The sequence below is a fragment of the Molothrus aeneus genome, chromosome 3, assembly GCF_037042795.1.
Source record: "Molothrus aeneus isolate 106 chromosome 3, BPBGC_Maene_1.0, whole genome shotgun sequence".
In the NCBI taxonomy this organism is placed as follows: domain Eukaryota; kingdom Metazoa; phylum Chordata; class Aves; order Passeriformes; family Icteridae; genus Molothrus; species Molothrus aeneus.
The window spans coordinates 20,181,170-20,198,962 of record NC_089648.1 but is presented as its reverse complement, the minus strand read 5'-3'; the positions used below and the strand labels follow the sequence as shown (position 1 = coordinate 20,198,962).

The 17,793-nt window shown below is 42.2% G+C and overlaps 1 protein-coding gene across 1 annotated transcript in view; it reads left to right on the top strand.

The window, feature by feature from the left end:
- SMYD2 (SET and MYND domain containing 2) overlaps positions 1-17,336 on the top strand; it is a 28,799-nt gene extending 11,463 nt beyond the window's left edge. The window contains exons 5-12 of the mRNA XM_066547843.1: positions 2,229-2,353; positions 6,031-6,098; positions 7,796-7,898; positions 10,271-10,381; positions 12,137-12,257; positions 12,456-12,630; positions 14,035-14,143; positions 16,128-17,336. Of these exons, the coding sequence (XP_066403940.1) occupies positions 2,229-2,353; positions 6,031-6,098; positions 7,796-7,898; positions 10,271-10,381; positions 12,137-12,257; positions 12,456-12,630; positions 14,035-14,143; positions 16,128-16,208 (893 nt within the window). The 3' untranslated portion in view covers positions 16,209-17,336. The remainder of the gene's footprint in view (positions 1-2,228; positions 2,354-6,030; positions 6,099-7,795; positions 7,899-10,270; positions 10,382-12,136; positions 12,258-12,455; positions 12,631-14,034; positions 14,144-16,127) is intronic.
- The last annotated feature ends 457 nt before the right edge of the window (positions 17,337-17,793 follow it).

The following is a 17,793-nucleotide window of genomic DNA, read 5'->3' as shown; positions in this document are numbered from 1 at the left end:
TCCTGCTCCTGCTGGAGGAAAGGAGTAAACAAAGAGAATGGTGGTTCTTAATTTTTTTGAAAGTGCAGTGCTCTTCTTTCTTTTTTTTTCCTTGGCTGTTTGTGGGAGCTGTGAAACAAGGATGAAAACCTAGACAGAGTTAATTATGTAGTATACATCCATCTCTTGCTTCTCTGGTATTCTAGTGTCTTTTGAGAATTGTAATGTTGCAAAATTACAATAGCTGGTATTTGTTACCAGGAGGCATAAAATCAGAGACAGCACAGTTGCTTGATGGTGACAGTCACTAAGGGGCTAATTGCAGAACCCTCTGGACTGTGCTTCAGTATCTGTCACTGCCAGTCAAATCTGACATGTTATATATATGATTCCATGTCCTAAATGCTCTAAAATAATCCAAAGAAGAAGATAAGGCAATGGCTTGCTTTTAACTGGAAAGCTGCTGTTTACATCCAGTAAGGCTGAGTTAGAAACTGACCATTAGTGCCCATCCTGGCACAGTTTTCACCAGCCTGTTGTTTTCTTTCTTGGTGCTGAGCATAATATACACAGAGGCAATGGGTTGTATGTTCACATTACTCACTCTGATGGCTTCCAAAACCTTTTGCAAAATGCTGAATAAATGTACTCATTGCTAGGACTTGAGGTAGCAGGGTAACCAAGCACAGTGGTCTTATTTGCTTCTTGAACAAAAGCTCCTGTCATTGCTTTTGGGACAACTGGGGGAACGAGGGGGAAAAATGCCAACATTTAACTTTGCCTGTGGCAAGGATAGTTCTACAGGTAGGTTGGCAGGATTGAGGTTGAGGAGAACAGGTAAGTTTCTGTGTATTCTTCTGCATTTCAGCTTATATTCAGTAATTTATTAATTTGAGAGATAAAAGGCTGAAATGTTTGTTTCTGTTGCAGTGTCCTATTTGTCTTCTAGAAGCCTTTGTTTTGTTAGCAAGCACCTCTGTTCCTGCTGCTTTTTGACTCACCTCACTGCTTAGCACACCTTTATCAGTTGTCTTATGCTTTGCAACACCATACACAGGACAGGAAAAGGCACCTGGCTGTCAGTTGGAAGCTCAGAATTTCTTATTTCTGGTTTGTCTTCATTCTCATCAAATGGTCCCATTTCATTATTTCATTTTCCTTAGTGTTTTTTGTGACTCCCCCATCATTCACACCTGCTCTTACAAATAATTTTCTCCTTCTTTGACTGTTGTGCAGCCTTTTCTCTCCATTATTATTTTGAGTTGGCGAGAGCAGGAGAGAAGTAGTAACACTGCCACTGGAGAAACCCATAATGGAATACAGTTGGCAGGTGTGCCAGGACATTTCCACTGATGTTCCTGCTGTGTCCTGTTAGTAGATGTCTAAACACATCTCTGTTGGTGGTCATCCCCAGCCCATGGAGATGTGGGCACTTTCAGGCCCTGTTTGCTCCCTCCTGAGCAGGTACCTGCAATAGGTCAGGTGGATTGCATTCCTGGGAATAACCCTCATGTTGTCCTGCTCCTGCTGCAAAGGGAGCTCCTGTAGCCAGCCCCAGTGTTGCTGCTAGATCCCTACCATGTGTGGCCACAAAGAGTTGGGGCATCTCTGGATGTTGGGGCATCTGTGCCAGGAAAGACCACATCTTCTAAAAGCAGCAGGGATAAGCAGCCTTGGCAGCAGTTTGGGGTGTTTGTGCTATTAAGGAATAGGTCTGTATGAGAAAGTTTCCTTACATAAAGCATGCTTCCAGGTGGGTGATGTTCAGTGTGAGCTCATGCCACAGTGGGTGGGAGCATGTAGCTGGTGAGGTGGTGTCACACAGCTGAGGACAGCTATCCCCAGCTGAAAGGCTCCCAGAGGGCCAGGGCTGCTGGGCTGTCTGCTAGAGTTAACAAATGTGCTTTAAAGACTACAGCCCTTCTCCCAAGAAAGTAGTCTGTGTCCAATTATCTGCTAACCTAAAGATGTCAGAAAATGCTTTTTAATCCTTGATGTTGGGCATGTGCTGGACTCAGTGATCTTGAAGGGCTCTTCCAACCTTGTGATTGTGTGATTTTGTGTTCTTGTAGTGCACGTGTGGCTTTAGCAGAGGCAACATTATGTTTGTGGAAGAGCAGGCACTTCTTGCCATACTTCCAAGTGGCTTGTCCCTCAGGGGTTTCTGTTAAAGTCTGGGCCTCTTCCAACCTAAGGCTACCTGGAGGGGTGTTCCTGTTACTGAAATGAAATGTATTTTTTGTCCACAGACCTTGACAAACTAGACAATGAAAAGAGAGAGCTGATTCAGAACGACATTGCTGCTCTTCATCACTTTTACTCAAAGCACTTGGACTACCCTGACAATGCTGCCCTTGTAGTTCTCTTTGCACAAGTAAGTTGGCCAGAACACAGCCTGCTTAGGTGATGGTGCTGTAGGAGTTTAGCCTTCCTGAAAGGGGGAGAATGTTAATGGCAATGGAAATGGTAGCTCTTTGCTTTTCTTAGGGACAGATGGAGATCTGCTTCATTGAGCAGTAGTGGCTGGATGTGCCCCACTTCCATCCTGAGGGGAGATACTCTTGCCTGCAGACTTTCCATGAGCTGCTTCTCAAACACTGAAGAAAAGGGGAAACAGCCTTTAATAAACCCTGCCAAAGTTAAGCTTCTTGTGGGCCAAACATAGTGTGGCTGTTGTTGAACTAACATGGAAGGCTGCTGGCCTGAGACCCTGCAGAGGCAAATCCTTCATTCAGGCTTCAAACTTGTGGAAATCCTTGCTGGTCAGGTCATCATTGTGTTTGACCTTCACAGGGAGTAAACTTCAGAGACGTAGAAAGAGCAGCAGAAAGCGCAGCCTAAAACTTTTATCTGCTGTGTGGCTTTTAAATGTAGTCAGGTGGTTTGGCCATCTGGAGAGATGAAGGACAGACAGAATGTCTTGTTAGATAACTTCTGATATGTCACTTCTTTTTTCTCACCTACTTTTCATATGCATCTGAATTGGATGTATTGTAGTGGATGGAATAATACACCAGTGGAATACTGAAAGATCCATTTTCTTCTTTTCCCTCTTTTCCTTCAATATGAGCTACTTTTGTACTTAGGTTTCTGAGTAAAATAATATCTTGAGATGGGGGCAAATGCTGACTTCTGTGATGAAAGCTGAGATGGAAATCTCCTGTTTGGTAGAGCTAGGCATCTACCAACAAGGAGGCACAGTTACTATTTCCTTACTACAGTGGTACTCTTATTCTGTAGGGGAATGATTCTTTAGGATGTTTAGCATCTGCTTATCATCCCTTGTGTTGTTTCTAATTACACATTTCCTTTCAATGATGAGGAGTTTTTTCTCTTTTGAAGACTTTAAAATTTATATTTGTCAGAAGGGATACTTTGAAGATGTCAGTACAACCAGTTTCTTGTGGTATTTCAGAATATTTTTGTTAGAATGTAGCCAGAATTCTCCAAAGATTTCAGTATTTTGGCTATAATGACTTTTATTTCATGTCCTGTCCAAGAGCAGCTCCACCAGATTGTGGTACTTTACCTGACTTCTGTGAGCTGCTGGCTCCCAGATCTCATATTCCATCCAGTCTTCTCTATGGATGTCACCCATAGGTGTTATCTTAAGCTCATCCTAGTCATCAGGTAACTCTCTGCCACTGTGGACATTAGAATTTTTTGAACTAAAATCTCCAGAAGTCATCTGGATGCTTCTCAGAAATGTCTTACAGGATGCAACCTTCTGAGGTGTTAGTCCCAGGATAAATCTTTCCACAAGAATGGGAGGTATGCTTGTACCTGAGCTGTGCAAACATGTTTCCTAATAATTAGTTCACTTGACCTAAAACCAGTAGTATGGATATGCTGCTGCTCCTTTGTTTTCATTTAACACTTACTGTGGCCTCATGTGGTCTGTTTTGCTTCTCCACTCCCCGTGGTTTCTCTCTGTAGTTCAGGGCAGTCATTGGGACTCAAACACCTCTGACTCCTCATTGCTTTTAGTGAACTTTGCCTGATGCTGTTCCCTACACAGCTAAAGTGTAAGTGCTCCTTTGGAATAGAATTTGGAGTGGAATAGAATTCTTTTGTCCAAAGTCCTTGCCTTTCACTGCTCTCTTCTCCAGCTGTTGGCATCATTCTACTCTCTTTTGTCCCTGTGGAATATAGCTCTTGAGGCTGGAGCTTTTCTTCCTCAGTCTCGCCTTGTCATACTCTTTGAACAGTTTCTCTCTTGTCTCGAATTCAAGCATCTCAGCCTTTCCTTGAAGACTTTGCATTTCGTGCCTCCCTTGGCACATTCTCTTTTCCACCATTGGGAACAACTTGGAACTCCACTTTTATTGCTGTTGTCTCTTCACTCCCTCCACTTTGCCTCTTTTTAGTCATGCATTCATCTGGTGATATCTCATCCCTTCTAATCCCTCCTCTTGTGTCATTTCTAATATGATACTTTCATGAAGTGTGTTGTCTCTGGCTTAGTGGAGGCAAGTTGATGATAACTCACTATGTATTTTTAAATATTTCCCTGTGATTCAGAACCATCAAGCTGTTCTTTGTCAGCCTTTGTAGCCTTATGTTCTTACTTGCTGTTGATATTATCTTTCCCTTCTATTGTTTTAGCATTCAGCAATGACATTTTGGGTTTGGTTCTGGTATGCTCTTACACTGGCCAGTGCAGTAGCATGCCCATCTTGAGAGACTGGGAACCTTTGGGGGCTATGTTGCTAAAAATAACAGGATAAAGATCAAGCAAAGATAGCAGAGATAGTGATGAGTGCATCAGGATACTTGCCTTAATTGTGAACTCACCCTGAACAGTTCATATCTGAGGAGTGGTTTTGGGTATTTGTGTATTTCTAAAAGCCAGTCCAGGCTGCATTCCAGCTTGTGGGGCATATCACTTTGCCTGGTGAGCAACCTGGTCTACTGGAAGGTGTCCCTGCCTCTGGGGATTGGAGGAAAAACAAGAGATTGGAACTTCATCTTTACAGTCCCTTCCAACCCAAACCATTCAATGGTTCTGTGATTACTGCTGGTAGTATTTGTTGTCAGCTCTTACCCTTTCCAAAACAAATACTGCACTGTACTTGATTGACTGTTCTTGTGCCCTTTCTAGCTTTAACTGGACTTGGTCATGTTGTTTTAGTGAGTAGTTGTTTCAGTGTGTTACTGGTGCTTTTTTTCATGTTTGTGAGGAGATAATGGTGAATGTGGAAAGGGCTCTCTTTGTGTCAGTATGTGTGGGATTTGAAGTGGAAGTGGAATAAAGTACTTGACTGAGGTGCATTTTGGCCACTTAAAGTCATACAAACCACATGAAAAAGCTGAAACTTCTGTAAGATTCCTTTGACTTGGATGAGAACAAAAGTGAGAAGGTTTTAAAACCTGCTTGAATCTATTCTATAAGAGAGTTTTGTGAACAAGTTCTTTTGATCCTGTGTCTGCTTAAATTAGGAATACACTTCCTCTCATACTCTGTCCTTCTTCTGTCCCCTCCTATTCTATGTCTTTATGAGGTTCAAGTCTTTCTCAGTGGTTTTGTTGTTTTCACATGTGCTTTAGCTGTGGCTGATATGTGCAGGCTTTGATGACAGGGCCATTGTGGCAGGTCCCTGTGACATTGCTCCATCAAAGCTCTGCACTGCCCCAGTCTGGTTGAGTTTGCTGCCCTTCTCTCCCACATTGTTCCTTGCATGTAGTTCTGCTTTGGCCCTTTCCTTGTCATGGCCCAATGAAGTCTCCTTGCCCCATGCTGGGGTGAGGTTTTGTGTGCTCTTTTTGAGCCCCACTTCTCTTGGTTGGCCCTCCAAGGAGCAATTCACTAGGTGTGTCCTGAGCAGGTGCAAGTGTTGGACTGTCAGTTCTTTAGTGTCCCTTTGGAATGGGACTTTGTCCTCATTTCACTTGTCGGGATGTCATGGAGCTCCCTGAGTCCTGGAGAGGTGGATAAAAAATTGTAAGCAAATTTCTGCAATTGATTTTGATGTGTGAGAATGTGACACGTGAGTACGTGGGGAGTACTCAGCTGACCAGAAGCTGATCCAGCCCCTTTCTCTTTTTTCTTAGGTTAACTGTAATGGCTTCACAATTGAAGATGAAGAACTCTCGCATTTGGGATCAGCCATATTTCCTGAGTAGGTTGATTTTAATATTTAAAAAGATAAAATTAACTTGTTTAAAAACAAATAGAAGAAGTAGATATCTACCAAAATAATTAATTTATCTTGTTTTAAAGATCTTTAGTTGGCAAATAAAATATGGCAAATTATTTGTAGCAGTTTTTCTTAAAAATCCAATAATTTTGGTAAAATTGCACATGTAATTTGTTTTGAAACGTAGATTGTGAACTATATTCAGGTTGGTAAAAAACATTTATTTGGCTAGCAGGTTCTGGACAGAGACATTAAGTAATGATCAAAGCCAAATGAAAAGGATTGCAGGTGACTTGCTCTGTTTTGGCTGGGTACAATCCTTCCCCTGGTGCTCTCTGAACAATATCCTTTCTACCTTTGTTCCCTGGCAAATAGTAAATCCCTTTCACAGCTTCTTTGTGCCTCCTTGCTATGACAGTGGGAAAAAATACGTACAAGCTTCTTAGCTTTACAAATAAACTGCAGATGTTAAGTGTTAACTGCAGTTTGTGAATGGGGGACTGCAGCTTTCTTCAGGGCCAAGAAACATTTCTTGCATTTTTAAATCTGTCCTTCTCATTTAATATTGGAGCAGGGGAGGGTATTTTCTGCCCCTGATCTTTGCACAGCCTGTATGAAGGTATTAGCACTGAGGCTTAGTTTGACTTCCTGGTGAGGCTTGGATTACTCGTAGCTTATCTGTGTCAAAGTAACCTGAAACTTACAGATGCCCACTCAAAGCTGGATGTGATTTTGCCAAGTGCTGCAGACAAGCAGTAGTAGCTAGTCCTTGCTTCACAGATTATTCTTCTTCTTCAGGCAGGTCTGTCTGATGTTCATATCCCTGATCTACAGATTGGAAATTAATGCCTTGAAATGCCCAGGATCAGAGTCATTGTGGGAAGAGGAGAGTATTAAACCAGGATGTTCTGGAAAAATGTCCAGCACCATCCTTTGTAATGCTCAGAATACAAGAGTCAGGTCTTTCCTACTTAACAGTTATGCCTGAGCTAAAAATACTGAAGAGACAGTTGTTATTTTGATAGATTGGAAGAGAAAGAATTAAAATTACAAATTTTATCTCAGATGAGCAGTGAACTGCGCTTTCTCTAGACTTGGTAATAAGGGGTTTACTTTTCTCTACCCATCCAGGTTTTTGTCCAAGTCATGTACTTGTATAACAGACAGACATCTCCTCCCTCCCACTTCAAACATGGAGGCAGTTTATATTTGAATAGAAGCCAGCTAAAATTTTAACACCCATCTCAACTTGCAGTGCAGTGAAGACTTTTGTTTTTCTGTATTTACTTGTTTCCTTTTAGTTTTAACATGTTTTTCTTTCTCCTCTGAGGAAAATAGTCTGTCTGTCATGTTGATAGTAAAGCTGAATGAACATACCTGTCAGCTGCCCTGTAGCACTGTAAGAAGGGGAAAATAATAACTTGCCTAGTTCTGCAATAATAGGATTTAAAAATTGTAATGATTCATTAGCACAGCCATTCTCCATATCATTAGAATAAATAACTGTACAAGAGATTTTCCCAAGGTTACCTTCATGTTAAGCCTCAGAATAAAAACAGCTTAGAGAGACAGACTGACTCAATCTTTCAGACTTATTTATTTTGTGAAGTGGTGCTTAACTTTTCGCGTGTTGCTTGTGATGGTGGTTGGGGAAAACATTTACTTTTCTACTTTTACAGTGTTGCATTGATGAACCATAGCTGTTGCCCAAATGTGATTGTGACTTACAAGGGAACCTTGGCTGAAGTCAGAGCTGTCAGAGAGATTGAGCCTGGAGAGGAGGTAAGTGTGGTGTTTGAATGTGCTCTGTTCTCCTGCAGCCCAACAGGATTCATTCTGCTTCTCAGGGATCATTTCAATTAGATGGCAATTTAAAAACAGGAAGGAAGGATCTCTTGCTTCTCAGAGAAATGCAAGATGGTGCTTTGGAAAAATAAGGGTGGCTCTGGCGGACTGAAGGGATTTTTGGAGGCACTACCCTATTTTTTGCTAATGGGAAGGGCACCTGCAGCAGTCACTGTGTATCTGCCAGCCTCTCTCTCAGTTTACCCATCTGTAAAATGAGGCTGAGTTTACTGATGTTTGGCTGGTGCTTTGAAATTCCAAGATCAAAGCAAATTATTACTGCTATAATAGTTCCCAGTATAATAGTAATGTGTTGAAATTGAAGCCAGAATAAACAAGGTAAATGGGTACAGATAAATCCTCTGACTTCTGTTTGGACAGAGCATCCACAAAACATGGGACTTGGTCGTATCACCTCAGTGGCATTTGCTGGGAAATCACAGAAGAACAAATGTGTGGTTTTAGGTGGAGTGAAACTGAACAGAGAGGAATAAAAATCTGTAAAATTGAGTAAGGCTCTAGGTTTACTTTGAAACTTTCTCAGTCAAATAATGAATTTGGCAGGGAGTTTTAAACAGTAGAGCTACACTTTACTAAAAAACAAAACAAAACAAAAAACCCACAAAAAATGTTAAACAGAGCTGGGGAGGATGTTCAAATACCTGTAGGGAATGAAGATACTGAACATCCTCTCTGGGGATGGAGTTTGCACAGAATTTCAATGGCTCATTTGTGTGAAATTAATGGACAAAGTTCATACTGATAAGCTCAGATTTGATTTTTGATAACATCTACTGTTTTCTGAGGTGTGTAATAGCAGCCTGGAAGAAAGATAGAGAGGTTATTTTTGTGGATTATACCTATCCCCCTTGTGAACAAGATGAGTTTAGTTGCTGTAGCCAAGGATGAAGGACTCAGGCGAGCAACTTGTTTTGATACCATTTGCCAGCAATGATTTTTCTCTGTGATGTTGGCATTCACTGCAAATGCATTGTGGTAACCAACAGGACTGATTCTGGCTTCAGAATTTTGGTGTGGAATCCCAGACATTTTCAGCATTTTGGGGGAAGGTGTATCTTTAGAGGTAGATGATGTTGCTCAACATCTTCTTCAGGTTGAATTCTGCCTTAGAAATTTCATCAGCTCTCCAGGACCTCACAGGTTTTGCACATTTGCTTTTCTGACCCTTCAGAATTTTCTAAACGTGAGCTGTGCCTGTGTGTGGTCGCTGTGCAGTCTCCCAGCCTGTGTCTCCATCTTCAGGCTCCGTGTGGCCATTGCAGGGCAACGTTTTAAAGTTTTTTTTGCTGTGAATGTGGTTCCTGCATTCCACATGCTTTGAAAATATCGAAGGGAGGAGAGGAGTGTGAGGGAAAGTGTGAGATGACACACTCACACTTAAGAAGGTGCACTGTATGAAATTACATGTAATTTTACATTTGAAGAAAAGAGAAACTTTAGGTATAAAGACTGAGCAAAGCATTTCAAATAACTGTAAATGAGGAAACGGAGCTAAAGCTGCTCCTTGGTCTGTAGAATGATCAACTGCACTGAGCATAGGATGTGTTTCTTGGGGGAGATCTCATTTTAGAAGCACAGCATTAAAGCTAGTTGCAGGGGTTCTTTTCTGAAGACCATTGAAATAGAGGAAAACTTAAGAATAGTGTATATGAAGGGCCTTTAAAATGTTCAAAAGCAGATTTTCTTTGCTTTAAAATATTGCTGCTGAAGTAAATCTGATATTCATTCTCCTTGAACTGGAGCACTGGGCCTCTCTTCTTTTCAGAGATCTAAAGGTCTTGTCCTAAGTTTCTAAAGCTACTAGTGACTGCTGTTGCCCCAATTTTTGTAGGTTTTCAGAAAGAAAAATTTGAGATTCCAGTCTCCAAAAAACCAGGCCACTGTAATTTATCCTAGGCTGGATACCTGAATTCATTATTTTACTTCTGAAAAGGAAGCATCTCTTTGTAGTCTGACAGGAGCCTGAGATTTATGCTGTAATAGTTTCCTTATCCACACCTGAATCTTGCTGTCCTGGGTGCAAGCCAGGGTAATATTTGAGGGAAATTCCATAACGAATAGGAAAGGAACATTTCTCTGTCAGGTTGCTTTCAGAAGTGACGGCTCCTGATGCTGCCAAGGGGCTTGGAATGTGAGGCAGCAGGCAGGTGATGTGGCTGCAGGGGTCCACAAGCTGCATGGATATGCAGTTGTCATACTACATATATCAGAACAAGTGTAATAAATATGTTTAGTGATGCTGCTTCTCACTGACTGTTGTTTGTTTGGGGTTTTTTTACCATTTTTAGATTTTTAGCAGCTATATTGACCTGCTGTATCCCACAGAAGACAGAAATGACCGGTTAAGAGACTCCTATTTCTTTAGCTGTGATTGCAGGGAGTGCACTACAAAAGAAAAGGTAATGGAATTGGTGGGGAATGTACTGCTGACTGTCAAGGCACCTACCCATGTCCTGAGATGTAATATCCTATCTGGTTTAATTGCATTTTGGAAAGTGGGATAATGGGGACGGGGGAGGTGGGTGTGTTTTTCTGTCTTTCTGTCCAGAATGCTTTCTGATACTCATTCTTTCCACTGTAATCATGACACGCCAGGAAATTTCCTAGTAGAGGCCTATTTAAAGCTGAGCTACAAAGCAAAGATGAAAACATTGTTAAAAGTAGATAATTATACTGTGTCTAAGCTACTTGGCCAAATGGATTTAGCTCAGAACTTTTTTTTTTTTTTTTTAAATTTCATGCTTTCTACCAACTCCTAGCAAGTAAATCTTGCTTGGGGCATTTCTGGGATAGAGTGCTGCTGCATTCCCTGGGTGGGACATTTCAGTCAGTTCTAGAGGACATTGTATGGCATGTCTGGATGGTTTGGAGACACAGCAGAATCTGAGGAATGATCTTTTCTACATTAGCCTCATACTGTTCTGCTCAGGGCCAGTGTGGTCCTGGATCACAGCCCCTTGTGATGTGCAGGCCAGAGCTGTGGTCATTAAACATGAGCTGGTGCCCCTCAAAAGACAAAGGAAGATCCAGACAGTGTTTCTGACAACAGGTGTTAGGTGTTTTAAAGAAAAGCACTTATTGAAGGGAAAATGTACCCAAACCCAACAGATACTGAGACAGCTGTGCCTGTGCAGCCATTTGGACCTCTTTCACTGAAGGTCCTACAATAATTGAGCTCTATGTAGCTTATCTGTCATTCCAGACAAGATCAGTGTGTCTGGCATAATCTAATCTTTAAGTTCCAGATAATTTTTCCTCCCATTTTCACCAGGCTTCCCAAAGTGACCAGACAACCATTTCCTTCCCCTAAATGGTGTCATTTTTTGTGATTTTTTTTTCCAGATAGTACCCAGTATTGTTGCTTGAGGCCCTTCTGTTGATACCATATCATTTGTGTTTTTCCCCACAGTTACCTTGATAATATTGCCACTGAGTTTATTGAAGCCAGGATTTCATCTGTGATTTTCAGCAATGTGCTACTCTGGGAGTCCCCTGTCACTCAGCCTCCTTCAGTTTTGGAAAGAGTCCCTGTAGCTCTCTCAGCTGGCAGATTAAATAATAAAATAAAAAAATCTTGCAACAATGTGAAGCTTAAACAGCAAAAAATTGTCTCTAGATTGTAGCTGGCTCCTCATGAAATAGTATGTTAGACAGATAAGAGAAAGTGGAGCTGTCCAGCAGAAATAACAAAATATATGGAAATGTGGTTAGATCTGAAAGTTTCTTTCCTATATTTAAGATCATGTCATTTTCCACAGAGATATCATTTGGTAGTCAGCCTAAGGTACTTGAACTGGTATAGCCTTAAAACTAAGCCCAAATTTATTTTAAATCCTAATCTTTTGGAAGCAGTGACATTTCTTATGTAAAACCACTTACAACACAAAATCAAAAAGCTCTTCAATCTTTCAAAAGAAAGAGACTTCGTGGAAGTAGAGAATGGCAGATGAACTGGAAGGCCAGGGGATCCTAGGATTTCTAGCCAAGGCTTTAGAGAAAAATTGCAGGTGCACATTCTACCTTTGTTTTTTCATTCTTTGAAGAGCTTAAGTTCACATCTGTGTCTTTTTATTAGAGAAATTTTGTATAGCAGGTGCACTTTTATTTGTAGGGCTGGGAAGCTGCCTTTGTAAGGTCCATTGTGTTTCCTTCAGGATAAAGAGAAACTGGAAATCTGCAAGCTGAATGATCCTCCGTCAGCAGAGACAGTAAAGGACATGATCAAATATGCCAGGAACGTGATTGAGGAATTCAGGCGAGCCAAACACTACAAATATATCCTTTGTCTTACCCTGACTCCACTGGTGTGTGACCTAAAAATCTTGCCTGCTGGGCTTCAGAAGTACATGCAGGAGAAATACTGTGACCAGTAGAAATTAAACTTATCTCTGTGTTCTTTGTGGCTGAAGGCATTATCAGCTAATTGTATAATGAGAGGCCATCGAGTTATTGCGTTCCTTGACTTCTTCCTACCCCCCAGTGAATTACTGGAGATCTGTGAACTCAGCCTGGACAAGATGGGTGCAGTGTTTGAGGACAGTAATGTTTATATGTTACATATGATGTACCAGGCCATGGGTGTCTGTCTCTACGTGCAGGACTGGGAAGGTGCGCTGTGTTATGGGCAAAAAATTATCAGACCCTACAGGTAAAAATGACAGACTTTTTTTTTTTTATGCTCTAATTAGTAATCTGAACAATTAAGACAAGTTTGTGCAGGGATCAGTTCTCTCAGTATATATTGTATAAGCATTCTACCCATGATACCACTACTCAAAAAGGAATTTTTAAATGCCAGGACAGTGTCTGTTACTGTCAGAATGTGGTCTGCAATATACAGTAGGACTGACTTAGAAATCCTTGCTTTGGGTTCTCAAAATAATTTTGTGTCACCTTGGGTGCTGTGATAATTCTGCTTAGCTGGATAAATGCTGGTTTCTAAAATATCATCATTTTTTTCTAAGGAAGGGCTTCAAACTTCATCTGCAGCCAGCGTTTTGTACAAGGCAATGGAGGCAAAGCCTGTGTTGCTGTCAGCCCGCCGCAGTCTCCCAGTCCTCTCTGTCTGCAGCAGCCCGGTGTGCTTGGCTGCAGGAGAGCAGAGCCGTGTCCCAGGGCTGGGGCCGAGCAGCAGAGGGAGCTGCAGCCGAGCTCAGCTCCTGCGCCTGGAGCTCTGGGTCCAGCCCCATGTCCCTGATCCCGCTGCCCTAGCGCTGGAGGCGTGGGAGAATGCCCAGGCTGAAGCCCTGCGTGGGGCAAGGCAGCTCACAGCCTCTGCCGGAGCTGTGAACACTGTTTCTGATCAAATTCTCTGGTTTGCAGCAGGGAGCCCGTTGGTGAGAGCCAGGCAGTTACGCTGGCTGTGTCTGGTCCTGCCGTGAATCTCCCAGAGTCTCGTCTTGAGACGTGACTCTTGCCAGCTGGGGGGAGCACAAGAAAAGCTCTCCCTTTGGAACAGATGCCAACATAAAGTCACAGATCACTTGGCAGAGAGCAGTGATACAAAGAAGGAGCCAACATTCCCCCTCCGGGGGCTCAGTATTATTTATCTTCCCTGGGACTTGCCCAGCTCCTCTGGCTCTGAGCCTGGCATTCCAGGTCAGCTCTGCCGAGGCGGGCTGTGCCTGCTCAGTGTGTGTGAGCACAGGCTGCCATGTGTGCCCTGCGCACTGCGGAGGGCCCCTCGCTTTCCAGCCCACCAACCATTGTGGAACACACAGAGCCACTGCTGCGGGTGCAGGGTGGCTCCAAAAACTCATCACAATGCAGGCTCTCTCTGTAGCTGGCTAGATTAAATCTAGTGGCAGAAAGTCATTGCCATCTGACAGCTGTTCAGAGGCATATGGTAGTTTCAGTCCAATTCCCAGCTGACAGGCATCCCCATCCCAGACACAATTGGCACGGGCTCTTGGCAGTCATGGCAGAGGGGATGAGCGCTGAATGGGCAGGGGCACCGAGAGGCAGCTTCCTGCCCCATGAGAGGGGAACAGCACTGGGAAAATGCTATGAAACTGCCAAAGTTGATGAAGCTGCATTTCTTTCTCTCTTGCAGTAAACATTATCCCTCCTACTCGCTGAATGTTGCCTCCATGTGGCTGAAGTTAGGGAGACTGTACATGGCGCTGAAGAACAGGACGGCTGGAGTGAAAGCCCTGAAGAGGGTATTTACTGCCTGGTTTCTCCATTAATAACACCAGTTCAGCCATTGAAACACTGTGTGCTTCTCTGTCAGTGAGCCTGGCGTGGTAGGAAATGCACCATGTGTTAATATATTCGGTCACGGGAATTTTGGCTCAGATTTGGTTTTTCTAGAGATGGAGGATAGGTCTGCTCTTGGGTGCCTTTTCACAGTGGGCTCATACTGCAGCAGCTGGATTGAGAATTATGCTTAAACATTTGCTCTGAGTTCTTTACTGAGCTAGAGCTGCACTGGTGTAAATGAAGCAGAACCCTATCTTCCCCTCATTTGCTGGGTAAGGACAGGAAAAATGCTTGGCTCTTATAAAAGGCACATAGTGTTTCATTGAAGTCTGTGATTTCTATATCCAACTTAAACTAGGCATGCTTTTGATGGTTATTTGTTCTGGAACCAATCGATTTTTACATAGCTGAAGGGAATTCAATGCATCTGGTAATGCTGAAATTGGCAAATACAGCATTTTGTTTTTATGTTTTTCTTCACCCCTTTTTTTTAGTCTGTACCTTATTCTTTAGTTTTTTATTCTGCTATTTTTTATTAGTCTATACTATGTTTCTTGACTCTTTTCCCCTATTGTTGTTGGACAGAAATTTATTTTAGTTTCTTAAGCATCAGTGACTACTGCAGCATATAATGACTCAGTGTGGAATGTCACAATGTATTTATTTCTTCTTGCTTTTAGATGCTGGCAAGTTTTAGCCAGCAAATAACAGCACCATCCAACCATGGTGAAAGATGCTAGAAGAATATATGCTCTAAAATTTAACTGTTACCTAGTTTGAAGTTGGCATAGGTTTTCCTTCACTGTGGTGTTAAACCCTTGAGTAGAAATGGGAATTGTGCCAGTAGGAGCACGGGATGGGGGGTAGGGAACTGTGAGGTAAATTTGTTGGCATAGTTAGTTTCCTAACACAAACATTTTCTAGTGACTCACTTCCAAAAGCTGTCTACAGGAACTGCCCAAAGTTATCCCAGCCTCTGATGTTTGGGATTTAGTGCAAAAGCAAACCCATTGTTCCCTGTCAATTTGTGAGCAGCTCATCCAGAAGGTCCTCCTTTCTTTTTCAGGCAGGAGGAGGGGTGGGGTCATTTCTCGCTGCCGAGGTGGAACCAAAAGCCCTTGCTGTACTGGCTTAACAAATACAAGAGCATAAAAGTTTCCCAAGGATGAAATGACCAAATGCTCAGAGGGCCAGGATACTGCAATTCCTTGCTCTGTCTTAGCTCCCTTGATTTTTAACCATTCTCAGACTTACAGTGAACTTTCTTCCCATTTCTCTCTAGTGTAGCCTTTTATCACTTATTTTCTCAAGGGGAAATCTTGCCCTGGCACACACTCCAGGGCAGGAAAGGTGCCAGTCAGGGGTTTGGCTGCCTGCAGCATTCCCCCTCAGGCCTGGAGCAGGTGAAACACCAGGGAGCTGGGCACAGCAGCCTCTGTCTGAATCTTATGGGAACTCACTTCTGCCTAAGTTGTTGCTTCCTTCCTAAAGCATTGACAGCCCCTGGAAGGAGCAGAGGGTTTACAGACTCAAGTTTGAAATGCCTCAGCATTACTCCTGCACTAGGCCTGTATGTCTGGCACAGCTCAAGGATAAATTGGTAGGAGCAGAGCTGGCTCTGATACTGGCTAAGTCCTCTGCTGGAATATTACCCACCACACTTGCAGTTTTCTGTCCTGGAGCTGGTGGCATTCAAAGTAGTTTTGTCAGGAATATAATTTTGAAAGGTGCTTTGGGCTCCTTTAAGATCAAAGATGTATTCTCTGAATATAAAACCTTTATTACTTAGTTTTGAATTTCATTTTATTTCCCACTGGGTTTATGACTACAAGGGGACAAAAAGTAGCTAGAGGTGTCAGACTGCTTCAAACCTCTAAAGAGAGTATTTATAGCCTGGTGTTATATATGAATCAATTGTGTGAATATTTTTTTTTCTTTTCATAGGCAATTGCTATCATGGAAGTAGCACATGGGAAAGATCATCCATACATTTCAGAGATCAAAAAGGAATTAGAGGACCACTGAGCCTTTGAATCTATGCAATCCTTCAAACCTTTATTAAAAAGCCTTGTTATGGAAACCTTCAGGAGCGCTTTGAAAAGCGGTAGAGTATGAACACAGCTCTGTCCTATAATTGGAATGACAAACACACGTAGGCCTAGCTTCCACACATCTACAATTGCCTTTTTTTTTTTTTTTTAAGGAAGCAGCCATGGTTTCTTAAAGGTTATGCCTTTTGATGGCTCATGTGCAGAAATGGCCATTTTTTTCTTTAGGGTTGTTGGTGTGCATCTTATTTGTGTAAACTAAATAAAGTCATCTTGGCCCCTCTTGATTCCTGTTGTGCACTTAAGTGGGTGCAATAGTTTTGTGATATGTACTTCTGCCCACATAGTTTTGCTTAATCTGACAAATTAGCAAAAGCCCTGCTTTTTCTGTTGTGGTTTGGTACACATTTCCTTTTTTTCTTGCATCATTTTTATTTGCAGTGGCTTAACTGAGAGAGAGGGGAAATGGGGTGATGAATTATGTACATTTCACAGCATTGCCACCAATGTTCCCTCAACCAGTCAATCTGCAGGTCAATCACTGCTCCTGGCAGATGAGGATTCATCACAGAAAAGACCTAGAGCTCAATTTGTCTTGTTTAGAAAATACTGACACCTATGTTGGAGCTTGAAGGCTTGCACAAGACATGAACTATGCAACTTCTGGCTTTTTACACTCCTTTACAAGTTAAAGTGAGTTATTGCAGAGGAGAGCTCATATTTCCTTACAGCCATACCTTCACCTCCAGTGGATTACAACTACTGTAAATAATATGTTAGCAATTATTTTTAAGAGAGGGACAGGAACACTTTCTGAGGAAAAAGTCCAGGACTTAGCTTTCTCTACCCATATACAAAACAAGAGAATTTTTTCCCCCTCCATTCAGATCAATGGCAAGAGTGTGCTTTTAAGGATGGGGAAAGAAAAGTGTGTAGCTATAAACTTCTAGCATCAAAATTGAAAATGGTGTACAATAAAATTACCTGCCTCTTTACTGTTTTCAGTTTATAAAGTATGATGAGAAAGAACACATCACCCTTAAGAACTTCATTGTATTTTCTTTCTTGTAAGCACTGCTCTGAAAATAAAACTGCTAGAACAAGGGTTTGTCAGCTCATTTTGCTGAAATCTTTCATTGCTCTCCAGCCAGCAGTTGTTGCTGGAGTATATAAAACTGCACCAGATCTACAATTCCAGAAAGCCAAAGCCATTTAACTACAGCCAAGCCTAGGAAGAGGGCACTAGCTGACTATTTTTATCCTAACTTTGTCTTGTCAAATAAACTCTTGTCCTGGGAAATAATACCTTTATTTCAGCAAGTCTGTCCAGAGCCCACACCACACTTCAACACCAAAGAATTGGATTAGCTGAACATGAGGCACCAGTGGGAGCCTTGCCCCTGTGAAACTAGGATTACTATTTGCAGAAGGTTATTCAAAGCTCACTGTGGCCCTGGCTGTGCCTATCAGTTTAACATGGGAAACCAACTCAAGCAGTGTCGGTGCAAATACAAAACCCTTAAGCTGATAGAGACAAGAACACAAACATTGTTTTCCTTGAA